Source organism: Oncorhynchus tshawytscha, linkage group LG02 (genome assembly GCF_018296145.1).
Source record: "Oncorhynchus tshawytscha isolate Ot180627B linkage group LG02, Otsh_v2.0, whole genome shotgun sequence".
Classification (NCBI taxonomy): Eukaryota; Metazoa; Chordata; class Actinopteri; order Salmoniformes; family Salmonidae; genus Oncorhynchus; species Oncorhynchus tshawytscha.
The window spans coordinates 58231164-58255088 of NC_056430.1; the positions used below are offsets into that span (position 1 = coordinate 58231164).

At 40.4% G+C, this 23925-nt stretch overlaps 1 protein-coding gene across 1 annotated transcript in view; it reads left to right on the forward strand.

Annotated features, from left to right (window-relative positions):
- The first annotated feature begins 806 nt into the window (after positions 1–806).
- Positions 807–23925, forward strand: part of sptbn1 (spectrin, beta, non-erythrocytic 1) — a 91375-nt gene continuing 68256 nt past the window's right edge. Inside the window, exons 1-2 of the mRNA XM_042301522.1 lie at positions 807–936; positions 19382–19597. Coding sequence (XP_042157456.1) covers positions 19447–19597 — 151 coding nt within the window. The 5' untranslated portion in view covers positions 807–936; positions 19382–19446. The remainder of the gene's footprint in view (positions 937–19381; positions 19598–23925) is intronic.

Genomic DNA, 23925 nt, shown 5'->3' on the forward strand with positions numbered 1-23925 from the left:
ACAATAAACTTGACAGAGCTTGAATAATTTTAAATAGAATATTGGGCAAATATTTTGCAATCCGTGTGTGCAAAGCTTAGCTGTAATCGTCACCTGTATATGAGATATTTCTGTATTTCATCTTCAATAAATTTGCTAAAATTTCTAAAAACATGTTTTCACTTTGTGATTATGGGATATTGTGTATAGATGGGTGAGAAAAAAAATATTGAATCCATTTTGAATTCAAGCTGTAACACAACAACATTGGGAATAAGTCAAGGGGTATGAATGCTTTCTGAAGGCACTGTAGATCAAAGGTCCTTCTGAAGATCCATTATGACGTCCTGTGTATGACTGCAATGCATTATTGATAAGCGTGCACAATGGATGAACAAGATGAGGGCCAGTCAGAATCATGACACACCCTGTCCTTCTACAAGCAATGAATGAAAGAGAATATTACAAGTTAACTTTTCACATGTACAATTGAGGTGTAGAAAATGTGTTGTACTGAAGATATGACTCACAGATGTAATTATCTTCGATAGCCTCAGTGTCTTTAGGGCCTGCAGTCCTACATTAAAACTGGAAATGACACATCTTAAAGCCACAAAGTGACACACATTTAGTGTACAGAAGGAACATTTTCTAACTAAAGGACATATATGTTGATGTAGACTAAACTATGCAATATATATATATATATATTTTAAACATAATCGATATCAAATATAGCTTATTTTTTTAATGGTGTAGGCCAGTCCTCGGCGATAGGTTTACTTCGCTCTCTATAATCCCCGCCCCTTCGAAATTCAGTGCAGCACTACAGTTTTTGCTGGATTTGGGGGCGGCAGTGCGGATTCTCCCAGTCACTCCCAGCTCTTGTTGCCCAGCCTCTCGTTTGCCCGTTGCGGACTCTCAAGGAGGTGAAGTTCGTTCCTTATTATTTGATTGGTAAGTCAAATAAATGTGTTATTTCAAACAGACGAGTTTATCTCATCACATTGCCAGTTGTGTTGTAATTTTTTGCCGAGGTTAGACAGTTTCCGTTACACAGATTGGCTACAAAGCAAATAGGTTACCTAAACTTACTGGGGAGATGATGGAAAATTTTTAAATCAAGCAAATATGAAATCGTGACTCACGTATATAGGCATACGATTTAAACTATGTTTTGTCGGTCTTTGTTTTTTTTCATAGGCCTGCGCAATTAACACCATTAGACATGTTGATGTTGTAGGCCTACTGTTCATATCAGAAATACCTTTATTTAAAGGCATATTTTATACAATATGCGCAATTTGGATTATATTTCATTTGTATAGTGTCTGATATCGATTTCCATGGTGTTCTGTGACTTCCATTATAGGTGGAATAACGGTAGAGTAGAATGGATGCAAACAGGCGTGGTCGTGCGGATCTGTGGCGCTGCGCGGAAGGTAGCCCAGGGTGATGCTGCGAGGGCAATGATTTAGCACGTTTGTTTATTCTGTACAGTTCGAAAGACAGGCTAACTGTGGCATTAACATTATGTTTGAGTTAGGTTGTGCACAATAACAAAAAATCCCCCCCATTTTATGGTCCTTGGTTTACGTGGTGCGTAGTTGTTGATTGATGATTTGGGGTTATTGATATAGACAATATTACTCATTTTAGGTGAAGTGTATCGGTTGTTGAAATGGCCGCAGAAGGCTAATATTACGTTGGCAGCTACAATGTTTAATTGCATGATGCGATGATGATACAGTAACTATCAAAACGTAAGTGGTCGGCTCCTCCTCAAAACATAACTTCAAAGACATGAAGCCTCAACTTCATGGTTTTCTTTAGTATGTGCTAATGATCAAATACTTTACATGTATCTCGTCAACATGTCGTTTGTGTCTCTCTATTTGGTGGACTGTAAATATTTGCGGTTGATGCTACATGCGGCCTTCTTGTCGTGATGCAGAGGACTCTTCAGACTCTCCAACGTTGCAGCACTAATGCGACCTGGTCGAGTCGAGTCCTCAATGTCCCAGTCACAGAAGGACTCAAACAACATTTAAAATGCGAGCAATGAGGGAGAAGAGTAGATTATACAAAGAGATTTTACTGAGCAAAAAACTCGGGTTCTATAGTAGTGAAGCTATAGGCCTAGGCTACTGCAAGCATCTATTTTTCAAGCAACCACTCCACTCCATATAGCAATGAATGAAGTCAATAACTTCCTAGTTCCAGTGGTGGCATGTTAGCATGGCCACACTGTGCTTACCTGATTGTCAGCCACAGTGGGAACTGAAGTTGTCAAATATCCACTGTGAAAAACAAAGGAAAACATGCACTGTTAAAGGTGGCATGGGATATAAAGGATTTGTAATAAGACCTGTAATTGAATTACACTGTGGTTATTCTGTGGGACTTCATATTGCTGAATCAGTACTTTTTCTAAACAACACGACTTGAGTGAAATGTTTGGTTCAAGTTATTTGGGGTTTTAATGGTTCTCCGGAAGTGTGTTTGATCAGGCTTTGCATCGCATAGTGGCAATTAAGTGTGGCACTCTAGTGCATTTTCCTATTAGGTTTTGCTTGATGGAGCAGGCTCTTTTCTTAAGACCATTTGTTGTATGCAGACCTAGTGTCTGCCTTCTCCACTCAGCCTTGTCTGAAAGGGCGGGGTCCCTTTGCAATGGGAAAACACTTCACAGTTTGTGAATGCAGAAAGACACAAGCACACATGCACACACACAACCTATCCATCTGTCTAGTATCACACACATGGACGAATGCAAGCACATACACACACAAACACAAGACGCATTAAAGCATCTTTATAAGCTCTAAAACTTGTTGTTCGTTTAAAATTGGAACAACATTTGAATGAGTTTCCAACGTAGCCTTGTACACATACAGTGTGCAGTCACATGTGGAACGTTTGTGTCTCACTGAACCTATAATAGGGGTGAAGATAGTGTAAAGGCCTTTAATCACTCAGGTTCCTACCAGCAGACACAGACAAAATAGTACATCAAAATATTACATCATATCTGGTTTCCAAATGATATGTTCTGCCCTGCAAATGACAAGATGATGATATCACGGCATATCCTAAACCGACATATTTTCCAGTATCTTTAGGTTGTTCTTTTTGTCCTTTGTTTTTCTCAGTTTGAGTGTCCGTGCAGCTACACCAATGTTGTTGCATTAGCCTCTCATGTCAATTGAGTTCACTGTGTAGCAGGTGCATAAAACCAAGGCATCCCTTTCAATGAGTATCATTTGTTCAGGGAGCAGTGGAACAATTATTTATATGTGCCCTGATGGTTTCACAATAAATACATCAGTTGTGTTAAGGAGAGATTATTTTCAGAGTTCTGTCTTGAATTGACCTTCAGGCTCCATTTTCCCCAAACTCTCCTTTACATTATATGCTCATCCAGTCAAATGACTGATAAAACAGTCATGCTCAAACTGCACAGATACTGCATGTCCCCTCCACTGTAAGCAAACGGCCATTTTACACACGAGCCCTTTTTAACTACAAACTGCTTTTAAAATCTTCTACTTGTTCGAGATAGATAGTCCTGTCTTAGAGGCATCTTAAGAATCAATTATTAAAAAGACAATGAATGTCATGACATAAACTGATACCTGGTGTGTTTGGGGCTGTTATTCGAAATGGACACAACAGCATGTGTTATAGTGAAACGGGTGCTGGAGAGGGTGGTATCCTGTTTTCTATCAGGGCAGGCGATGGTCAGTAAAAGAGGAGGGGAATGGGGGAGCGGAGGGGGAGGGGGAAGGCTGGGGGACAGCTGCCACCACAGGGGTGACAGGTGAGGGCCGCTGTGTGTGTGTGTGTGTGTGTGTGTGTGTGTGTGTGTGTGGTGTGTGTGTGTGTTGTGCGCGAGCATGCGGCTGGTAGCCTAGCAGTAAAGAGCGTTGGGCCAGTAACTTAAAGGTTGCTGGTTTGAATATCTGAGCCGGTCAAAAATCGGCCGAAGTGCCCTTGAGCAAGGCACTTAACTATAATTGCTCCTGTAAGTCGCTCTGGATACAAGCGTTGACTAAAATGTAAAAGTAAAAAATAAATGGTTGGGTGATGGTGTGTACATTGTTTTGGGAGTGGTCAGCCAACTGGACATGCTTGGGCCACCTCCCCCTCAGTAGGACTGTCAAACATCTCAGCCATGGCAAGCTTGTTTCCACAGCTGTGTCTGTTAGGCTGAAAGGTGTTGACGCTCTTATTTTAGGGACCAAAGACTGAGAATACCTAGAGACTGAGCCATTTGTATTGTAGCCTCCCCAGTGCTGTTTTTGTTTCTAAAATACCAGGCCATTTAAAAGAATGGAATTTCTTGAAATTAGTAGTAATAGTTTAGTCATTTTCATTGTGTTATTCAGTTCCATCTTTTCATCCATAAGGTGATACTATGAGTATTTAGGAAACAACACTGAGTAGATTAAGGAAAATAGAACAAAACATACGCCAATGTTTGGACTGGGGCATAACTGAAGCCAAATAGTTGATAGCATACTGTATTCTCTGTTATCTAAGCCCGAACAAAACTAGCGGAAATGACAGACCCCTTGGGAGTGGGCGAGAACCATGCGCGGCAGCAGTAGCCCCAAATAGTTTTACTCTTTCCCAATTCTCCCCTGGATACTTGATACACATTTGTTTCCATGATTTGCCCCTAAGTGCCCTAACTCAATATCTGTCCTGTGAGGTAGAAGCACAGCAAAGACTGTGTTGGGTTGATGTTTTGTCCTTCCTAACCTCAATTGGGGCCTATAGCACCTTGAAAGCATTAGTAATACGTATTGTTTTTGGTAAGGATGAGTTACACAGCGACAAGCTTTCCTTGCATTGCTGATACGGGCTCCCAGTTGTATTTTATTCAGATCACTTACTGTTTCGACACATTAGCCATTTACACAGCTGGCTTAGAACCAAGAGAACCAAAGGAATTCTGATGGAGTGTCCTGCCCAAGGGTGCATAGCTGGGCACACTGAGATTTCACTCCTCTGACTGACCCTGCAGTAAGAAGTTGTCTTGAATGTTGGCTGTATGATTCATATACATAATGAAATAATGAAATAATATAATCAATCAATCTCATTTGGTAGCAGTGCTCATCTAGAACCAAATAGTGAATGATGTGTCTAACTCTTGTTCAACTTTAGCTCATTTGCAATGGATTGTCATGTCATTCAAAATGTAGATTTGCAACTGGGCTAGTCTCTTGGAAAGGGAGAAGTGTCTTTTTTTGTGCTTTAATTTGTGCCACGGCTGTAACGACATTATGCCGTCCTTTGTTTGTCGTGGTCTATGTCTTGTTCAACGGCGTTAGTGCACGTTCTAAAAGCACCAACGCCCTGGACCAGCGCTATCCATGGTCTATCATTCTTGGCTGGAGGGGAAAGTTGTTGAAGAGTCTCTGGAAAAGATGAGGTAATTCTAAGAGGATGCATTTCCCGGGTCATGAACCTCCTATCACTTGTGTTCCCCCATTTCCCACGTCTCTGTGCCATGAAAGCAGGAAATCATAACCTGGTTCCACTGGTGCAGTTTCCATGTCATGTGGCTTGTTGCCACTACACAGCTGAAGGGCAGCATCCATCTTGGCTCCCTATACTCTCTCAAGCAATTTCAATACCAGCCACATTTAGCGTATGATTCATGTGTGAATAGATAATCCTTGAGCCAAATAGGTAGTCATTTATAGAACTTAGTTAGACGTTTAATTCCACCTGTTGCATAAAGCTGTCGTGGGCCGCGTTCAGACGGAAATGTTCTATCCTCCAAATACATATTTAGCATACTGATTTTCTATGGGGGTTGACGGACAACGGAAAGATTTTTTCTTACGTAGGTCAGAACTTTAAATGTTGAAGTTCTAACGGATAGATGCTTAATTCGTTGTTTGCACGAAGACATGCAAACAAGAATATTTGGAGGAAGACACACAAAAGGTTAAATGAAATGCACAGTATCCTCACCTCCCAGCTTAGTAAGTGAGTAAGCCTTGTCTGAGCCAGAACGGCCCATAGGGGCAGGAACCTTCCTCCTGTTTCTACTGCGTGAGGCAGCTTGATGTACAGGTACACCTGCTGGACAGGATGCTAGTCTGTCACAAGGCTTTACCCCCAATCCATCTTGTTAAAGAAATAGTTCACACACAGAGGATTTTATCTACTTCCCCAGAGTGACATCAACTTGTGGATACTGTTTTTATGTATCTGCGTCCAGTATGAAAGAAGTTAGTGATAGTTTGCTAGCTGTTCCTGTAGACTAGTCATTGTGCTAATGCTAGTTAGCAATTGAGGAAATGCTAGTTAGCAACTTCCTTCAAACTGCACACAGATACATCTCATTGCAAAAATCACAGACTATCCCTTTAATGCTGAGTGGGACCACAATCCAGTTAGGGATCAGATTATATAATTTGTGTGTAATATGTGACAATGTATACTTATCACCTAATTAAAGTATTGGTAACAAACCAACGTTATCAGCCATCTGTTTCTGGCCCCAGCCTTAGACCTCTCTCTGGAATGTGGCTATCACCTCCTCTGGCCAATAATACTACAACGCAGAGGAAGATGGTGATGCTCTCTCCCTGGTCTCTTCCCACACCACTATCTGATCTCAGTGATTCTCTACTCTTATAGGGATAAGTGGTACATATTGTTTCATTCCACTGGCTGATAAAGATATAATTTGTTACACCCAGGAGTGTTTTCTTTTTTCAGTAAATCTTTGATCTTTGTTTTCATTTCATTTAATGGGAATTTTTTTGGGGGTAATACTGTATTTGGCATTTGTATTTCAGATAGTATTTACATCACAGAAACTGAAAAGTAATAATTAGGCAATTTTTAGATAATTACCATTTTAGCAGGTCGTTTGTATGCAAATATAAATACAAGTCAACAGTAAAATAAAGCAGAACCCATTATTCTTGTATCTGTTTTGTTACTGAGATGCAGTGTATTCGGAAAGTATTCAGACACCTTTCTTTTCACACAGTTTGTTACGTTATAGCCTTAATCTAAAATGGATTCAATCGTTTTCTCAGTCATCAATCTATACACAAAATACCCCATAATGACAAAGCAAAAACAGGTTTTCATCAAGGATCTCTCTATACTTTGATCCGTTCATCTTTCCCTCGATCTGGACTTGTCTCCCAGTCCCTGCTGCTGAAAAACATCCCCACAGCATGATGCTGCCACCACCATGCTTTACCGTAGAGATGGTATTGGCCAGGTAATGAGCGGTGTCTGGTTTCCTCCAGACGTGACGCATGACATTCAGGCCAAAGAGTTCAATCTTGGTTTCATCAGACCAGAGAATCTTGTTTCTCATCGTCTTAGAGTCCTTTAGGTGCCTTTTGGCCAACTCCAAGCAGGCTGTCATGTGCCTTTTACTGAGGAGTGGCTTCCATCTGGCCACTCTACCATAAAGGCCTGATTGGTGGAATGATGCACAGATGGTTGTTCTTCTGGAAGTCTCTCCCATCTCCACAGAGGAACTCTGGAGCTCTGTCAGAGTGACCATCAGGTTCTTGGTCATCTCCCTGACCAAGGCCCTTCGCCCCCAATTGCTCAGTTTGGCCGGGTGGCCAGCTCTAGGAAGAGTCTTGGTGGTTCCAATCTTCTTCCATTTAAGAATGATGGAGGCCAATGTGTTCTTGGGGACCTTCAATGCTGCAGACATTTTTTGGTACCCTTCCCCAGATCTGTGCGTCGAAACAATCCTGTCTCAGAGCTCTACTGACTATTCCTTCAACCTCATGGCTTGGTTTTTGCTCTGACATGCACAGTCAACTGTGGGACCTTATATAGACAGGTGTGTGCCTTTCCAAATCATGTCCAATCAATTAAATTTACCACAGGTGGACTCCAATCAAGTTGTAGAAACATCTCAAGGATGATCAATGGAAACAGGATTCACCTGAGCTAAATTGCAAGTCTCATAGCAAATGGTCTGAATATTTACGTAAATAAAGTATTTCTAAAAACGTGTTTTCGCTTTGTTATTATGGGGTATTGTGTGTAGATTGATGAGGATTTAAAAAAAAATCAATTTTAGAATAAGTCTGTGACAAAAATGTGCAAAAATTGAAGGGGTCTGAATACTTTACGAATGCACTGTAGATGGGCCAGAAGAACAGGTTCATTCACTTGATTGAAGACAGTTAGGTTGGGGACATTTAAGTCAAATGCTTGCCACTTTAGGCAACAACTACATCTGTATTCTCACTTTGGGGCTCGTCTGCATGTGAAGAAAGACTCATCCGTATCATAGCGTCTAGGACCAATGGAGAAAAAACAGCTAACATTTTCCAGAGGTTTTGTCTTCAGGAAATGAAGTCATAATTGTCTGGCATGTGTGACATTTTAAGAGCATGACATTGATGCATAAGAAAAGACAGAGTACTCATTACTGGCTGTCAGAGGCTGGTTTGTCTGATTAGATCACAGTAAGATACTTGCATCTCAATAGTCTACAGTGGCCTCCACACCTCTTCTCCTCTACTTTATCTGTACCAATCCAAAAGAGGACAGGTGAAGGCAATCTGGCTCAATCGTAGTAGATCATATGCTTGCATCTTGCCAGTTCTTTCTGATCAGTGCTGGGAGGCAAGCAGCAGAGGATAGTTTTAGACTCTGGAGATGCGTATAGATCAGGGGTGGGCAAATATGGCCCACAGGCCAGATCCGGTCTGCATGCCCATTCAATCAGGCCCATGGGAGGTTTGAGTAAGTTTTTTTGGAGATGGAGGAATTATTGTTTTGGGACTCCAGGCCACACTTGAATATTTCAAACTAGGTAGGAAGTATGTAGAAATGATAATGGACCTATATATTTTCAAATAACTGCCCTTTTTCTGGGCCGCAAATTGATTTTAGCAAACAAATCTTTCCCCCAGAAAATCTGTGTGGCCCACCGTTTATTATTTTCGTCCCGATGTGGCCCTCGAGCCAAAAAGTGTGCCCACCCCTGGTATAGACTGTGTCCTAATCCATTCCTTGTATATATGACTATCAATTGGTGAAATGACTACATAGAATCTCACTTGTCAGAAGAGACCTAGCCTATGCCCCAGTTGGGACACAGAACACATTTTTAAATATATTGTTTAGTTACTGTAAAATGGTGATGCACAAAGGTATTTCTCCGTTCAAAAAATAGGTTTGGTTCTCAACTCTGCACAACTGTTGTCCATACTCTTTGTTATCCCACTAGCTTTGTCATTCATCTTGCAAATAGCTGAACATTACATAATAATAAGAGCTTTGGATGTGTGCCTTTACCAACAGTATACTGGATAGCCATTAGCACATTTGAAACTGAAAACTGAACATCTTGCAGCTGTTGTAGCAAGACATTTCTCAGATTAATTTTCTCAGATTAATGTTGGTTTATTATTTAAGGATGCATGTCAGTAGAAACTGCAGACAAGTACAATTTATTTTTAAAAAGATCACCCTTTTAAGAATGGATCGTAACATTCATGTAGCTCAAATGAAAATGAAAAAAATTAAAAAATTTTGAATGTGTGTTTTCTGGACATGGTATACGTCAACAAACTCACTTGAGAAAGGGATTAGCATAGTATGGCATCGACTGTAAATATAATAATGTTGGAGGAGATACGGTCAGCTAATGGGGCTGAGGGAGGCAGGTGACAAAGATCTGATTGGAAGGCTTGGATCTCTTCCTTCATAATCTTAGCATTTGATGCACATGCTTTCATACATTAATGTCAATAGAAGATTTGCACTCAAACAATTGAGTTACGCAGGCGGATGTCAAAGTACATGAGGATTCAGGGCTGAGTGAGTCACTGTATTATGGGGACTCCCCAAGCCTCCCTTCAACCAAAGCCCAATATCATCATCTGGAATTCACATAATTTGCCTTGTTTTTGCACAATTCTACACAATTTAGAAACTATCTAGTTTCAAATCCGACTCTGAGCAATTGTATCTCTTTCAGCACATACGCAGTAGAATATAAATGAGTGCCTTCTGTAAGGGCCTTGTTCTATGTGTGTCATGCTAAAAAGCTGTAGCACAGCTGTAGCAAGCACTTGCGCTAACACACATTCCATGCATGTGTGTCCAGTTAGTAGGAGACCCTCCCAAAATCCGATTGCCTGGTATGCTAGTGATGCGTTACAAAAAGCCAGTCGTACAGTTATATGGTCAGCTGCAAAACTACATGCCTTGGATAGCATACATGTTTGAATGCACAAAGACTTGAGTGGCATGATGTCTCTCCTGTCGCTTTAAACAGAGGTAGTGAAGGGGGGGCTTAACAATAGATGCAATCCGTATCCGTAGCACCAGTATGCGATGCGAGGTGTAGAGCAGCATCTGTGTGGGTGTGTGGAGATACAAAATCAGATTCTGTTGCGTGTGTGTTTGGGAAGGGGGATGTATGATGTAACAAGGATTGTCTGGCTTTATACATTGAAAAAGGGGGAAAGTGTCCATATTGTATGCTCTAGAATGTCCTGCTTGCAAAGGAAATCATCATTGTGTGATTGCTATGTAGATTTTAAACATGTATACCCTCGGCTTAGCCCTAGTTTAGAAACACACAGCACTGTCATGGTGAGCTGATGTAGAATGCATGAAAATTACTGAAACAAATTATGCCAGACGGTTGCTATATCAGGATAGTATGGCCATCATTCCCCTCTTGTCCATACAGCTTTACATGACGGACATTGTTGAGAATAGATGGTAAAATGATAGCTTCAGACTGAACGGGTCCACACAACAGCCAACTGTTAGATAGCACAAAGGTTTCTGGGTATATAGCGCTCCATGGTGATTTGCCAAGCTAGTATCCAAGCTGTTGCAATTTCTGTTATTGCTCAGAGTGAGGGGGTGGAAGCAGCCTAGTCTCATAGACTAGATGTAGTATAGTAAATGTAAATCCGTGACACTCAAGTTAGTTTGGTATAGTTACATAAGACAGAAGGTTACTTAAGGCAAAACCAAAAGTAGGGTGGTTGGTTGCGATGGATGAGTGGGCGTATAAAATGTGAATGTCTAGCAACATAAAGGTTGCGCGTTCAAATCTAACCAAGGACAACTTTTAGCTAATTAGCTACTTTGCAACGACTTAGCTTGTTAAATTACCCTAACACTAACCTTAACCCTTTAACCCCCTACAGTCGATGTCCGTGCCCCCGTGTGAAATCTAATTAGCATGATGAATTAAATCCCCATCCAAATCCTTCTGTTTTAAGGTAGAGATATCAGTTTTTTTGCATGGGCTGCGTCTCAGTCCAATAGTGGCTTTCTGCATCATGGGTGGAAGGTGGCCAAGCTACAGAGATGATTGTCAGACCAGGAGACATCCCGAAAATCGGTTTTCTCATGAAAACGTCTGTAAGCGTCCGAACAGTTTGGGCTACACTCTAATACATCTGTTTTTCCATGTCTGAATCTGCCATTCAATGCATGTCTATGGGCTAATAGCAGTAAGGCCAAATTAAATGTTTCATCAGAAATACCTAACATTCAAAATCAAATAGTTAAATGATACTTGGTATGACCATCTTAAAACAATTCTTTCCATATGTTATCTTAGTAGAATCCCCCCCACAATCCCCCAGTTTAGACTCATAAGGATTAACCCTAACCCTGACCCCTAACCCCTAGCCTAGCTAATGTTAGCCACCTAGCTAACGTTATCCACAACAAATTGGAATTCGTAAACATATCATAACTTTAGCTAATTCGTAACATATTGGACAAATTGCCATTCATAACATATCATATGAATTGTTATTCATAACATACCATACGAAATGGATGATGGACATCCACAATACATACCATGTGAAACATGACATGTCATTGGAGAAACCCACATCTACATTTACTGGATTTTCATACCATCTGAATAGGGTGTCAATATCATGATACTTTTTCTTGGGGGAGGAGGCAGGTGGGACATTCAGATTCTGAATATACCCCATAGCCTCAGTTTTTTTGGAATGTATGTAAATAGCATGTATTCCATCAATGGAGGTGCCTTGTAACTGGAATGTATGTAAATAGCATGTATTCCATCAATGGAGGTGCCTTGTAACTGGAATGTATCTCTTGTAGCCTGCTCTCATTCTGTGAAGTAAACATGACTGTCTGTAAAAATAAATTGTTAAAATGTTGCCATTTGAAGAGACAAAATGCTGGTTGATATTCTATGATTGCACCATCTCAGATCAATGTGGATCTCCGTTCCCTAGTGGGTGAAATTGTGTCTGCGAGTGAAATATCATTACATTTATAGTTGAGTCATTTAGCAGATACTCTTAACCAGAGCAACTTATCCAGAGCAACTTACTAAATGGCACATTGACAGATAATTCCCTTAGTCAGCTTGGGGATTAAAACTAGCGACCTTTCGGTTACTGGACCAACATTCTTAACCGCTGAACTGGACTGCTTTGCCATAATTCTTAACCTGGGGTGTATTCAAGAAGGTGAAATGTTCAAACTGTTGCTCATAGAAATGTGATGTGTAGATATGATATTACTCACCTATCCTTACCAAACCCTAGATTTAGTGTGATGAAAGGGCTGTGGGGTGAAGTTTCCCCTTTTCCCTACAGGCTAGGATTAGTTTCCTTTACCCAATCCGAACCCGCCTGACAAATTATCAGCGTCTAGGGACAACTTCACCCTACTCCGAATGAAAGGGCTGTGGGGTGAAAAATTATAATATATCGAACAGAAATGCCAGCCAATAGAGATGAGTCTAAAGGCCTGCTTTAAATATCCCATAGGTTTGAGCAGCCCTGAGATTGTCGGGAAGGGAGTTCCAAAGGCGTGGTGTGTGGGAGGAAAAAGGACGTTTCGTAGATCTGACAGGTTGGAGGGTCCAATGCCATTTAGGGCTTTTGTAGGCCATCTAGGGATTCTGTTGAGATGGACCATAGCAGAAATTAAATGACCCAACAGCTGCATATAAGCAATAGGGGAGGGGAAGGGGAGGGGAGGGGAAGGGAGAGAAGGAGAGGGAAGGGGGTACTGAGCCTGACTTGATAATTCTAGCAGTTGTGAGAGACTTTGGAAGAGGAGGACACCTAGTGGTGGTATGGTAGGGCTTTGTAGTGTTTCTTAGAGAGAAAGGATGGCTACCCACTGGGCACAGATGTCAGTTCAACATCTCTTTTTGATTTACATTTGGTTGAGTTGTCAACTAATGTGAATTCCATGTGAAATCAACAAAACATGTCACCATGTCATTGGATTTAAAGTTGGCTGAAAAAAAGACTAAATTCCCTTACGTTGATGACTTTTTGCAAGTCCAATCAGTTTTCCATGTTGATTCAATGGTATCACATTGACTCTTTTTTTAAACGACATGGAAACATTGGTTCAACCAGTTTTTGCAGAGTGGGTAGTTTCATGTTATTCCTCTCTGAAATTAGTAGATGGAAAGGTCTATAGTGAAATGTACGCTATATTGTAGGCAGGGAGTACATGTCGACTTGCAGGAAAAATCAGTACACACGCGAAGGAATTTAAGAAACCCAGTAAGTATTTGGCATAAGAACACACTAGAAATAACATCATTTTAACAGCATAATTCAAATTCTTAAGGTATTTCTTACAAGGAATGAATAGATGAACCTGAATCTACTACCTGACCCCTTACAGTCTGACCTGACCTGATGACTGACCTTTGACCTAAACTCACCCAGCAATATGTTTACCTGTATCTCAATATGAACAATGCATCACTTCTGCATTTGATATTTGCCATACTTTAGGTTTGACGGAAGTCTGTTTTTATATCTTCATGGGATTTTTCCACAGGGTTAGGGAGTGTTTGGAGGGCTCATGTTACCTGTTCCATTAGAGTTGTTCTAGCCCCAGAGGACCCTTATTAGCTCTGCTTTCCTTTCAGGACATTAACACGAAGGCCATTTGAAGAGCTCCATACCGTCCCATATCTCCTCCTCCATTTCCTCGAGGGCTGATATCTCCTCTTACATCCAGTAAATGTTAAGATCACTAATGCATAATTGCTAAAGAACTTTTTTTCTGAATCCTAGGACTTCTTATGATGATTAAAATGTATCCCCCCTTGATTCATTCCATCAAAACAGAACATTTATTTTGTATTTAGAATATGGATGGGGGCCTCCCGAGTGGCGCACTACAGACCCGGGTTCGATCCCAGGCTGTGTCACAGCCGGCCATGACCGGGAGACCCATGAGCCGGCTCACAATTGGCCCAGCGTCGTCCTGGTTATGGGAGGGTTTGGCCGGCCAGGATGTCATTGTCCCCTCGCGCTCTAGTGACTCCTTGTGGCGGGCCGGGTTCCTGCAAGCTGACTTTCGGTCGCCAGTTGTACAGTGTTTCCTCCGACACATTGGTGTTGCTGGCTTCCAAGTTAAGCGAGCAGTGTGTCAAGAAGCAGTGCGGCTTGGCTGGGTCGTGTTTCAGAGGACGCATGGCTCTCCACCTTCACTACTCTCGAGTCCGTACGGTAGTTGCAGTGATGGGACAAAACTGTAACTACCAATTTGAGAGAAAAGGGGTAAAAGTGAAAAATATATATAATACGGATGGACATTTTTTATTAAAGAAGACATAAACGATCAGTACAGAGCAGTTGAGCAGAAGTATTATCAATGATTGCCGTAAAGTAATGCTTTTGCATAATTTCAGCCAGTAGTTTTGAATGTTGTGATCATGTGCCAAAACGGGTCCCTGAAGATTTTGCACAATTGTGTTCTACCTCATCTATGCCGTATGATATGTTACATCCTGCATTTAAAAAAATGTGCATGGTATGTTACGAATTCCAATTCGTACAATAGGCTACGGATTTGTAAATTCTTAAGATCCCGGACTACATCTTTAAAATTATTTTAATTATTTTTTACCAAACAAAGACTGAGAACTTGAGAATTTGTATGTTCAGATAACTAGTCAAATATAGACATTAGCTGTGTTGGTAACCAGCTAATGAAATTGGTTGAGTTGAATACTCTTTGGCGGTAATGGCTTGGCAGTCTTAGGAGCAGGTTAGCATTTTTCATGTTATGCAGGCAGCTCTGCAGTGTCAGCACTAGCTGGTACATCTACAAAGTCATAAAATCTGATTTTAAACCTAACCCTTACCTTAACCACACTGCAAACGCCTAACCCTAACCTTAAATGAAGACCAAAAAGCGAATTTTAGTTTTCTGTAATATTTACAATATAGCTAATTTTGACTTTGCGGCTAGCATATCTAGCCGAAATCGCTCAGTTCCGCCTCCAGGACAAGACTCATGACAATACATGTCAACCTGCACCCTAGGCTATGTCACAAATGACAATCTATTCCCTTTATAGTGCACTACTTTGAGCAGGGCCCATAGGGCACTAGGGAAAAGGAAAAAGGGTGCCATTTGGGACTCATGCCTAGACAGGGGAGGGATAGAGGGGGATACACAAAGTATCAGAGGAGCAGGAAAAGGCTGAGGCAATCTATAGACAACTACTAATGTTTACAGGAAGTGGAGAGCCCTTTGGTTGCAGTTTCTGCTGATGATCATATGCACTTAGAATTGTCTGCTAAGTGGCGAAGTGGGTAAAAGGCAGCTGTAGTCACTGTGGAGGCCTCTGGTTAGGGAAATAAAGTATGTACTGTATGTACACTGCTGCTTCCATCAACTGTAGGAGCTGTGATAATGACAATGCCAACGATGACGCCCTCCATCTCTCTTTCTTTCTTTTATTCTTAATTATTCTTTATTGTAGGGTATGATGCCTATTTCCGTAAGCAACTGATTGGGAGTATTATTAGTTTATGTATTATATACAGTACCAGTCAAAAGTTTGGATACACCTACTCATTCAAGGGTTTTTCTTTATTATTACTATTTTCTACATTGTAGCATAATAGTGAAGATATCAAAACTATGAAATAACACATGGAATCATGTAGTAACCAAAAAAGTGTTAAACAAATCAAAATATTTTATATTTGATATTCTTTAAAGTAGCCACCATTTGCCTCGATGACAGCTTTGCACACTCTTGGCATTCTCTCAACCAGCTTCATGTGGAATGATTTTACAACAGTCTTGAAGGAGTTTCCACATATGTTGAGCACTTGTTGGCTGCTTTCCTTCACTCTGCGGTCCAACTCATCCCAAACCATCTGAATTAGGTTGAGGTCAGGTCATCTGATGCAGCACTCTATCACTCTCCTTGGTCAAATAGCCCTTGCACAGCCTGGGGGTGTGTTTTGGGTCATTGTCCTGTTGAAAAACAAATGAAAGTCCCACTAAGCGCAAACCAGATGGGATGTCATATCGCTGCCGAATGCTGTGATAGTCATGCTGGTTAAGTGTGCCTTGAATTCTAAATAAAACACTGACAGTGTCACCAGCAAAGAACCCCCACTCCATCACACCTCCTCCTCCATGCTTCGTGGTGGGAACCACATATGCAGAGATCATCCGTTCACCTTCTCTGCATCTCACAAAGACATGGCGGTTGGAACCAACATTTTTAAATTTGGACTCAACAGACCATAGGACAGATTTCCACCAGTCGAATGTCCATTGCTCATGTTTCTTCGCCCAAGCAAGTCTCTTCTTCTTATTGGTGTCCTTTAGGAGTGGTTTCTTTGTAGCAATTTGACCATGAAGGCATAGTTCACGCCGTCTCCTCTGAACAGTTGATCTTGAGATGTTTCTGTTACTTGAACACTGTGAAGCATTTATTTGGGCTGCAATCTGAGCTGCAGTTAACTCTAATGAATTTATCCTCAGCAGCAGAGGAACTCTGGCTCTTCCTTTCCTGTGACAGTCCTCATGAGTGCCAGTTTCATCATAGTGCTTGATGGTTTTTGCAACTGGACTTGAAGAAACTTTCAAAGTTCTTGACATTTTCCTGATTGACTGACCTTCATGTCTTAAAGTAACGATAGACTGACGTTTCTCTTTGCTTATTTGAGCTGTTCTTGCCATAATATGGACTTGGTCTTTTTTTTACCAAATAGGGCTATCTTCTGTATACCACCCCTACCTTGTCACAAACCAACTGATTGTCTCAAACGCATTAAGAAGGAAAGAAATTCCACAAATTAACTTTTAACAAGGCACATTCCAGGTGCCTATGTCATGACTACCTCATTAAGCTGGTCAAAAGTTTTAGAACACCTACTAATTCAAGTGTTTTTCTTAATTTTTTAAACTATTTTCTACATTGTAGAATAATATTGAATACATACACATATGAAATAATGCATATGGAATCATGTTGTAACCTAAAAAGTGTTAAACAAATCAAAATATATTTTATATTTGAGATTCTTCAAATAGCAATCCTTTGCCTTGATGACAGGTTTGCAAAGCTACTGAATACTTATGAATAAGATTTCAGTTTTTTATTTTTAATACATTAATAAAAATGTCTAAAAACCTTTGTCATTATGGTATTGTAGATTGATGATTAATTATATTATTTAATACATTTTAGAATAAGGCTGTAACGTAACAAAATGTGGAAAAAGTGAAGGGTTCTGAATGCTTTCCGAATGCACTGTACATACACAAGTGTTCGTAAAACACGTTTTGCACGTAAGACACAATCTCAGGTTGTAGTTCAGTTGTTAGCTCCATGAACGACCCCATCTAGCCGTAGTGCTGACTTACACATTTGTCCATTAAAATAACATCAAATCGATCAGAAATACAGTGTAGACATTGTTAATGTTGTAAATTATTATTGTAGCTGGAAATGGCTCATTTTTAATGGAATATCTACATAGGCGTACAGAGGCCCATTTATCTGCAACCATCACTCCTATGTTCAAATGGCATGTTGTGTTAGCTGATCCAAGTTTATAATTTTAAAAGACTAATTGATCATTAGAAAACCTTTTTGCAATTGTGCTCAATTGTGCACCGGGGCCTCCCATTCCTCTTTCTATTCTGGTTATAGACAGTTTGCGCTGTTATGTGACTGGAGTAGTACACAGCGTTGAATGAGATCTTCAGTTTTGGCAATATCTCACATAGAATAGCCTTCATTTCTCAGAACAAGAATAGACTGACAAGTTTCAGAGGAAAGTGCTTTGTTTCTGGACATTTTGAGCCTGTAATCGAACCCAGATACTCAACTAGTCTAAAGAAGGCCTGTTTTATTGCTTCTTTAATCAGAACAACAGTTTTTAGCTGTGCTAACATAACTGAAAAATGGTTTTCTAATGATCAATTAGCCTTTTAAAATGATAAACTTGGAGTAGCTAACACAACGTTCCATTGGAACACAGGAGTGATGGTTGTTTGTAAATGGGCCCATAGATATTCCATAAAAAAGCTGCCGTTTCCAGCTACAATAGCCATTTACAACATTAACAATGTCTACACTGTATTTCTGAACAATTTGAACATGATACCATTCGGTATCAATACATTTATTTCAAATAAAGCACTCTGGACTTTCAGGGTAGCTATATTTAAAAATGGGAATATCATAATTTTGAAACTAATGCTGCCATCAACTTTATATACATCACAGAAGACTGAAATATAACAAAAAATATGAATAACATTCCACCCATGAGGTCAAAGAGGGTGCTTTTGGTCATTGACTGCAAGAAAGGGCTACACTGAATGATTGTGATATATTTGATAGAAAACGATCTGTAGAAGTGAGTCTCGGGTTTTACCAGAAGATGGCACTGTGTGTCTTGATTAGTTTGTCCTTAGGCAGCAGCAAAACATTGTTGGCTAATAAATCACTTTGAGTGGGGAAACACTGTTGTCGCCATTTCCCTATAATGAATGTAATTTCTATTATGACAAAATGCCATTGTCATTCAGTTTCTCACTTTTCACATATCTATAATTGGGTTTAAATCCTTGACATATTTGGAAAATGTGATTAAACCAAGAGATAGACATTGTGTACTCTTGCTCTGTTTGTCTACCTATGAACCATGTTTAGGCAGCCAATCGAAAGTATAGCGTGATACATCGGGCTGAAATCTTATTGAAAATATCCCCATAGTTCTGCCCTTATACAATGGTTGCATTCCAGGTCATCTTTTCTGCAGTCATGCTGCACAGATGATCAGATCTCACAACCACATTAATATGATACAGCAATCTTCTGCGATGCACAGCATGACTGCATAAAGACGACTTGGAACGCCATCTACAATATGTAATTCCACCTCTCAGTGAAGTGTACCCCAGGCACAGAACTAGAATCAGCTTTCCCTCCCCCAACCCATTATAAAGGGGAAAATGCTAAACTGACCCAAGATCAGCATCTAGGGGCAACTTCACCCTAAACCTAATACAGCCCTGCTGTTCTAACTGAATGTAGCATGTATGTGAACATGTCTCTCTCTGTCTGTGTTTGCAGGGCTTCATCAGAAGCCACTGATGAGGAAGTATAATCGGTGAAAAAGTCAAAGGTGAAAGGTCAGGATGACAACAGTGGCCGCGGAATATGAGCACATGGAGATCACGCAGCAGTACAGCAGCAGTGACACGGTCAACAACCGCTGGGATGATGAGTGGGACAACGAGAACAGCTCAGCTCGCCTGTTCGAGCGCTCGCGCATCAAGGCCCTGGCAGGTGAGTGAGGCAGAGAGGAGAGGAGTTAGTGCCAAGAAGGATAACCCCTGTTGTTGGCATTGCATTCACTTCATCTCATAGAATAGCAATGGTCGTATGATGATGTACACTTGGACTTCGGTTGAAATACTATTCAAAATAGTGGAGCTGTGCTTGCCTGATGCAATGAAACCAATACAAATGATGGCAAAAGTGCAAACCCCACCCACCTGGCACTCCAGGCAGGCAAAGCAAGCGCTCAAGGTAGATGTTGGCAGACAGATACAGGAAGATAGGGAAGAAACCTCTTTGAAACTGCCCGGCAACCACATCATTCATTTGTATATAGATCAATGTGTGTTGAGAAATTCAACTGAGAAAATAAGAAATTATAATTTGGTGCAATTATTGTTGGTGGATTGACATGACATTTGGTAATAGTAGAATTGTTGTGACTTTCTATCATTGAGCTGTTTTAAATGAGAGATTAGATACAAAATCCCCATGGCAAAGTCACCTAGGCTTACTGGAACAGAGAGAGTTTCATTAGGTAAATGCCTGCACAGAACCAGCAGCCAACCCTGCAATTGAGCAAAATGTTTTGACAAGAGAGAAAAAAATGATCAGAAATAGAAAGTGTTCCTTGGTTTCTCTTCTTGCTGGCCGGAGACCGCAAGCTGTTTTGAGAACTCGAAAAAAAGCCCTTGGCATTCCGATGAGCATCCTGCTTCTCACATGACTGTGTTTTCCTGCATTCCTGCCCAGTGGAGCATACGCGTCTCACCCAACTCCACTTGCTGCAGTCAAGAGTGTCTTCAATGGCTGCATGAACATGTACCTACTAGAGGCCCTTCAAATCCAACCTAGTAACCAGGCGCCCTGGGTTGAATCAAAAACGGGTCATTCTGCTATTAAACTTTGTTCTTAAATAAAACTTTGTAAAATGAGAATGAAGTCAACGGCATATGAATTCAAGACATTTGATTGAAGAGGGCCCACTTGATGTTTACAGTAACGGTGTTGCATATGAGAATCATCTCGCCCCGTATGACTCAAACAGGAAGGGACATCGTTACATTCCCAGTGGCTTGGTAACTCTGCAACCACCCCTGCCCCCACACGCACACACGCCCACACAAGCAGCCAACATACTCTGTTAAAGTTGCAATATGCAGAAATCGCTCCCGCCATTTCCTGGTTGCTAAAACTCTAATAGTTCTCCTGATTTCAGTTTGTGACAAAATAAGCTAGTATAGTGGAGAGAATCATTGTAGCTTAGTTTTAAGGTAGCCAAGGCCTATGAAGCGCTGTCCGATTGGTAAAATATTATGAGGTCCTAAGGAATGTTTTCCTTAGGCATAAAGGAATAAATATTTATTATAATTTAACGGTTTCTCAACATTGTTTGCCCCAGGAAACAAGAATGGGTTTGGGTGGGAAATCTCAGGAAATCTCACTAGCCCGGTTCCCTGCAATTAAACCCTAAGTAAGCCTTGGACAATTAAGCCTTGTCCGAGCCAGAAGAGTACATATATCTCTTGGTCCAGTAGCGTGAGACAGCTTGATTTAAAAGTATACCCCCTGGACAGGATGCTAGTCTGTTGCAAGGCCTTACACCCAATCCTTAAAGCTATAATGCTAAGTGCCAAGCAGAGAGGCATCATTATTTTAAAAAACATTTAGTCTTTGGTATGACTCGGCTGGGGATTGATCTTCCTACCTTCCAATTTCAGGGAGTTCAACAGTAGTGGAAAAAGTACTAAAATGACCTTAAAATATTAAAAGTTACTCATGTAAAATTGAAAGTCATCCAGTAAAATACTACTTGAGTAGTAAGTCTAAAATTATTTGGTTCTAAATATAAGTATCAAAAGTAAATGTAATTGCTAAAATATTAAGTATTGAAAGTAAAAGTACATTTAATTTCAAATTCCTTCTATTAAGCAAAGCAGATGGCACCAGTTTCTTGTTTTTAAAATGTACGGATAGTCAGGGTTATATTCCGACACTCAAGACATCATTTACAAATTATGCATTTATATTTAGTGAGTCTGTCAGATCAGAGGCAGTAGGGATGACCATGTGTTCAATTGATAAGTGTGTGAATTGGACAATTTTCCTGTCCTGCTAAGCATTCATCATGTAACAACTACTTTTGACTGTCAAGGAAAATGTAAAAAGTACATTATTTTGTTGTGAAGTAAAAATAAAAGTTGTCAAAAATATATAAATAGTAAAGTAAAGTACAGATACCCCCAAAAAACGACATAAGTAGTACGTTAAAGTATTTTTCCATAAGTTCTTTTGTTGGTAAGTTGGTAAGCTTTCAAACTCACCTATTATGACCAATGTCCACAAGCAAGCATTGCTTCACCTAGCAACACTAGCTTCTCCCAGAGTTGCTTACCATTTGGGTGCTAGCAGCCAACAGCATGCTAGGTAGTGCTAGGTATCAACAGCCAATCCAGTAGGGGCTAAAAGCTATAGTAGGCTTCGATTGATCAACCACGCTACCACATCGCCGGACATTTGCATAAAATTGAGCTTTCCCCGACTTAAGTCCCACCCTTTTCATGCTCTGTTTGACAAGCTCTTCATTTCTATGCAATTACTAAGGTATTAAAATATTACACAATTATTTTGTAACAACAATGTTGTGACTGTAGTAATTGCAGGGTTACTACACAGGTATAAGAGCAACTTAATGTAAAGTATTACCCTGAAGCCAGATTGGAATCTACACATCTTAAGTGAGGCTCTTTATTTTAATTATTGATTAGACACGTAGATTAACTGATGGGAACACATGGGGAAGTGTAAAGCAGTGGATTGTGGGTAAATTATTTGGTATTTGATATTCTGTTAAGATTCCCATTAGCTGTTGCGAAAGCAGCAGCTACTCTTCACACATACACACACCACACACACACACCACACACACACTATCTTAATTTGACCCTGCTTCTCTGCAACAACAGAGTGATCAAATTAAGATAGGAGACCTGCATACAGATCTGCTATTTCAAGGTAAGTCAGCAAAGCAAGGTTCATTTTGGTGCATACATTTTCCACTCACTGCAAATCTGTGGGCTTGGCCATTCTCCATGCATTGTTCTGACCTCATTCTTTGTAGCATCATGTAAAACTTTTGAGAAGAGGCTACTTCATGAGCTCAGTGAAGGCCCTATTGTTTCACATCCACCTAAAATAAAAGCATATCTACATTAAATTTGCCACAAGGAAAAGGAATGGATGACTGTGTCATTTTTATGAACAACTCAATTTGACATTTTAAAGAGATTTCACTCTCAAGTTTTTGGTATTTTCAATTTGTCTGATTATCACAGAGGTTGACCATCACACAAACCCACCCAGAAACCCACAACCCAATGTCACCACCCTATTTCCTTTCTCTGTTTCATAGACATTCCTATGAGGTGAGTCATGTGGAAGGACGTGTGTATTTTTCTTGACTAAGAATCTGACTTAAAACCGTGCGTTACAAGTCTAGATGAAAAGGCTTGTAATCAAGAGGTTATGGAAGAATAGGGAGGCTGTGGAAGAATAGCCCTTAGGCAGGGTATGGCCTTGTGGATACCTTGTGACCAAAACAAGGAAGTCTTTAATGTCTCGTTCATTCCATTTACAGTTCACATATTTATTTTGGCTCTGTACAACTAGGAATGCATATTCATCATGTGTTTTTACCCATTGTATATTTCTTCAATATGTTTTGTTTACCACTCCCTTATGCTTTATTGTGACACAACAAATGTAATATTATTTAACACATAATAATCCAATTTATATTATGGGAATTCTAGTGTTCCTCAATCAAACTGCCCAAGCACATGAACTACTGGGATCTACATCTAAGGATCTACATCTAAGGTTGGGCAGGCAGACAGACAGGCAGACAGCAGAAAGACAGACAGACAGGCAGACAGCAGAAAGACAGACAGACGGCGTCCTTTCTGGCCTCTTCTCATTCCCTGTGTCCATTGTCGTAATGATTCGATTTGCAAGACTCGTGGTACTGAGATGAGCATGAATTCATAACATCATGAGGAGTAGGTATAAGGCAGCATAGCTGTGGCCTCCTCCTTCGCCACAAGGCTTTCTCATGAACAGGAGGAGGACAAATGGGATATTGTTGATGGTGCTGCTATGTAGCAAAAATACTCTGCGGCAGAGAACTCCTGAGACTGCCATGAGTATAAGGTTACATGGTTAAGTCAGTGGCTAAATCCAAGGGGGAATCATTGTGGAAAACATTTGGTCAGAGCCTAGTCTTGTATGGTATGGATTTCATTTGGTTGTATTTACTAGGATTATCTGGACTTTACTAA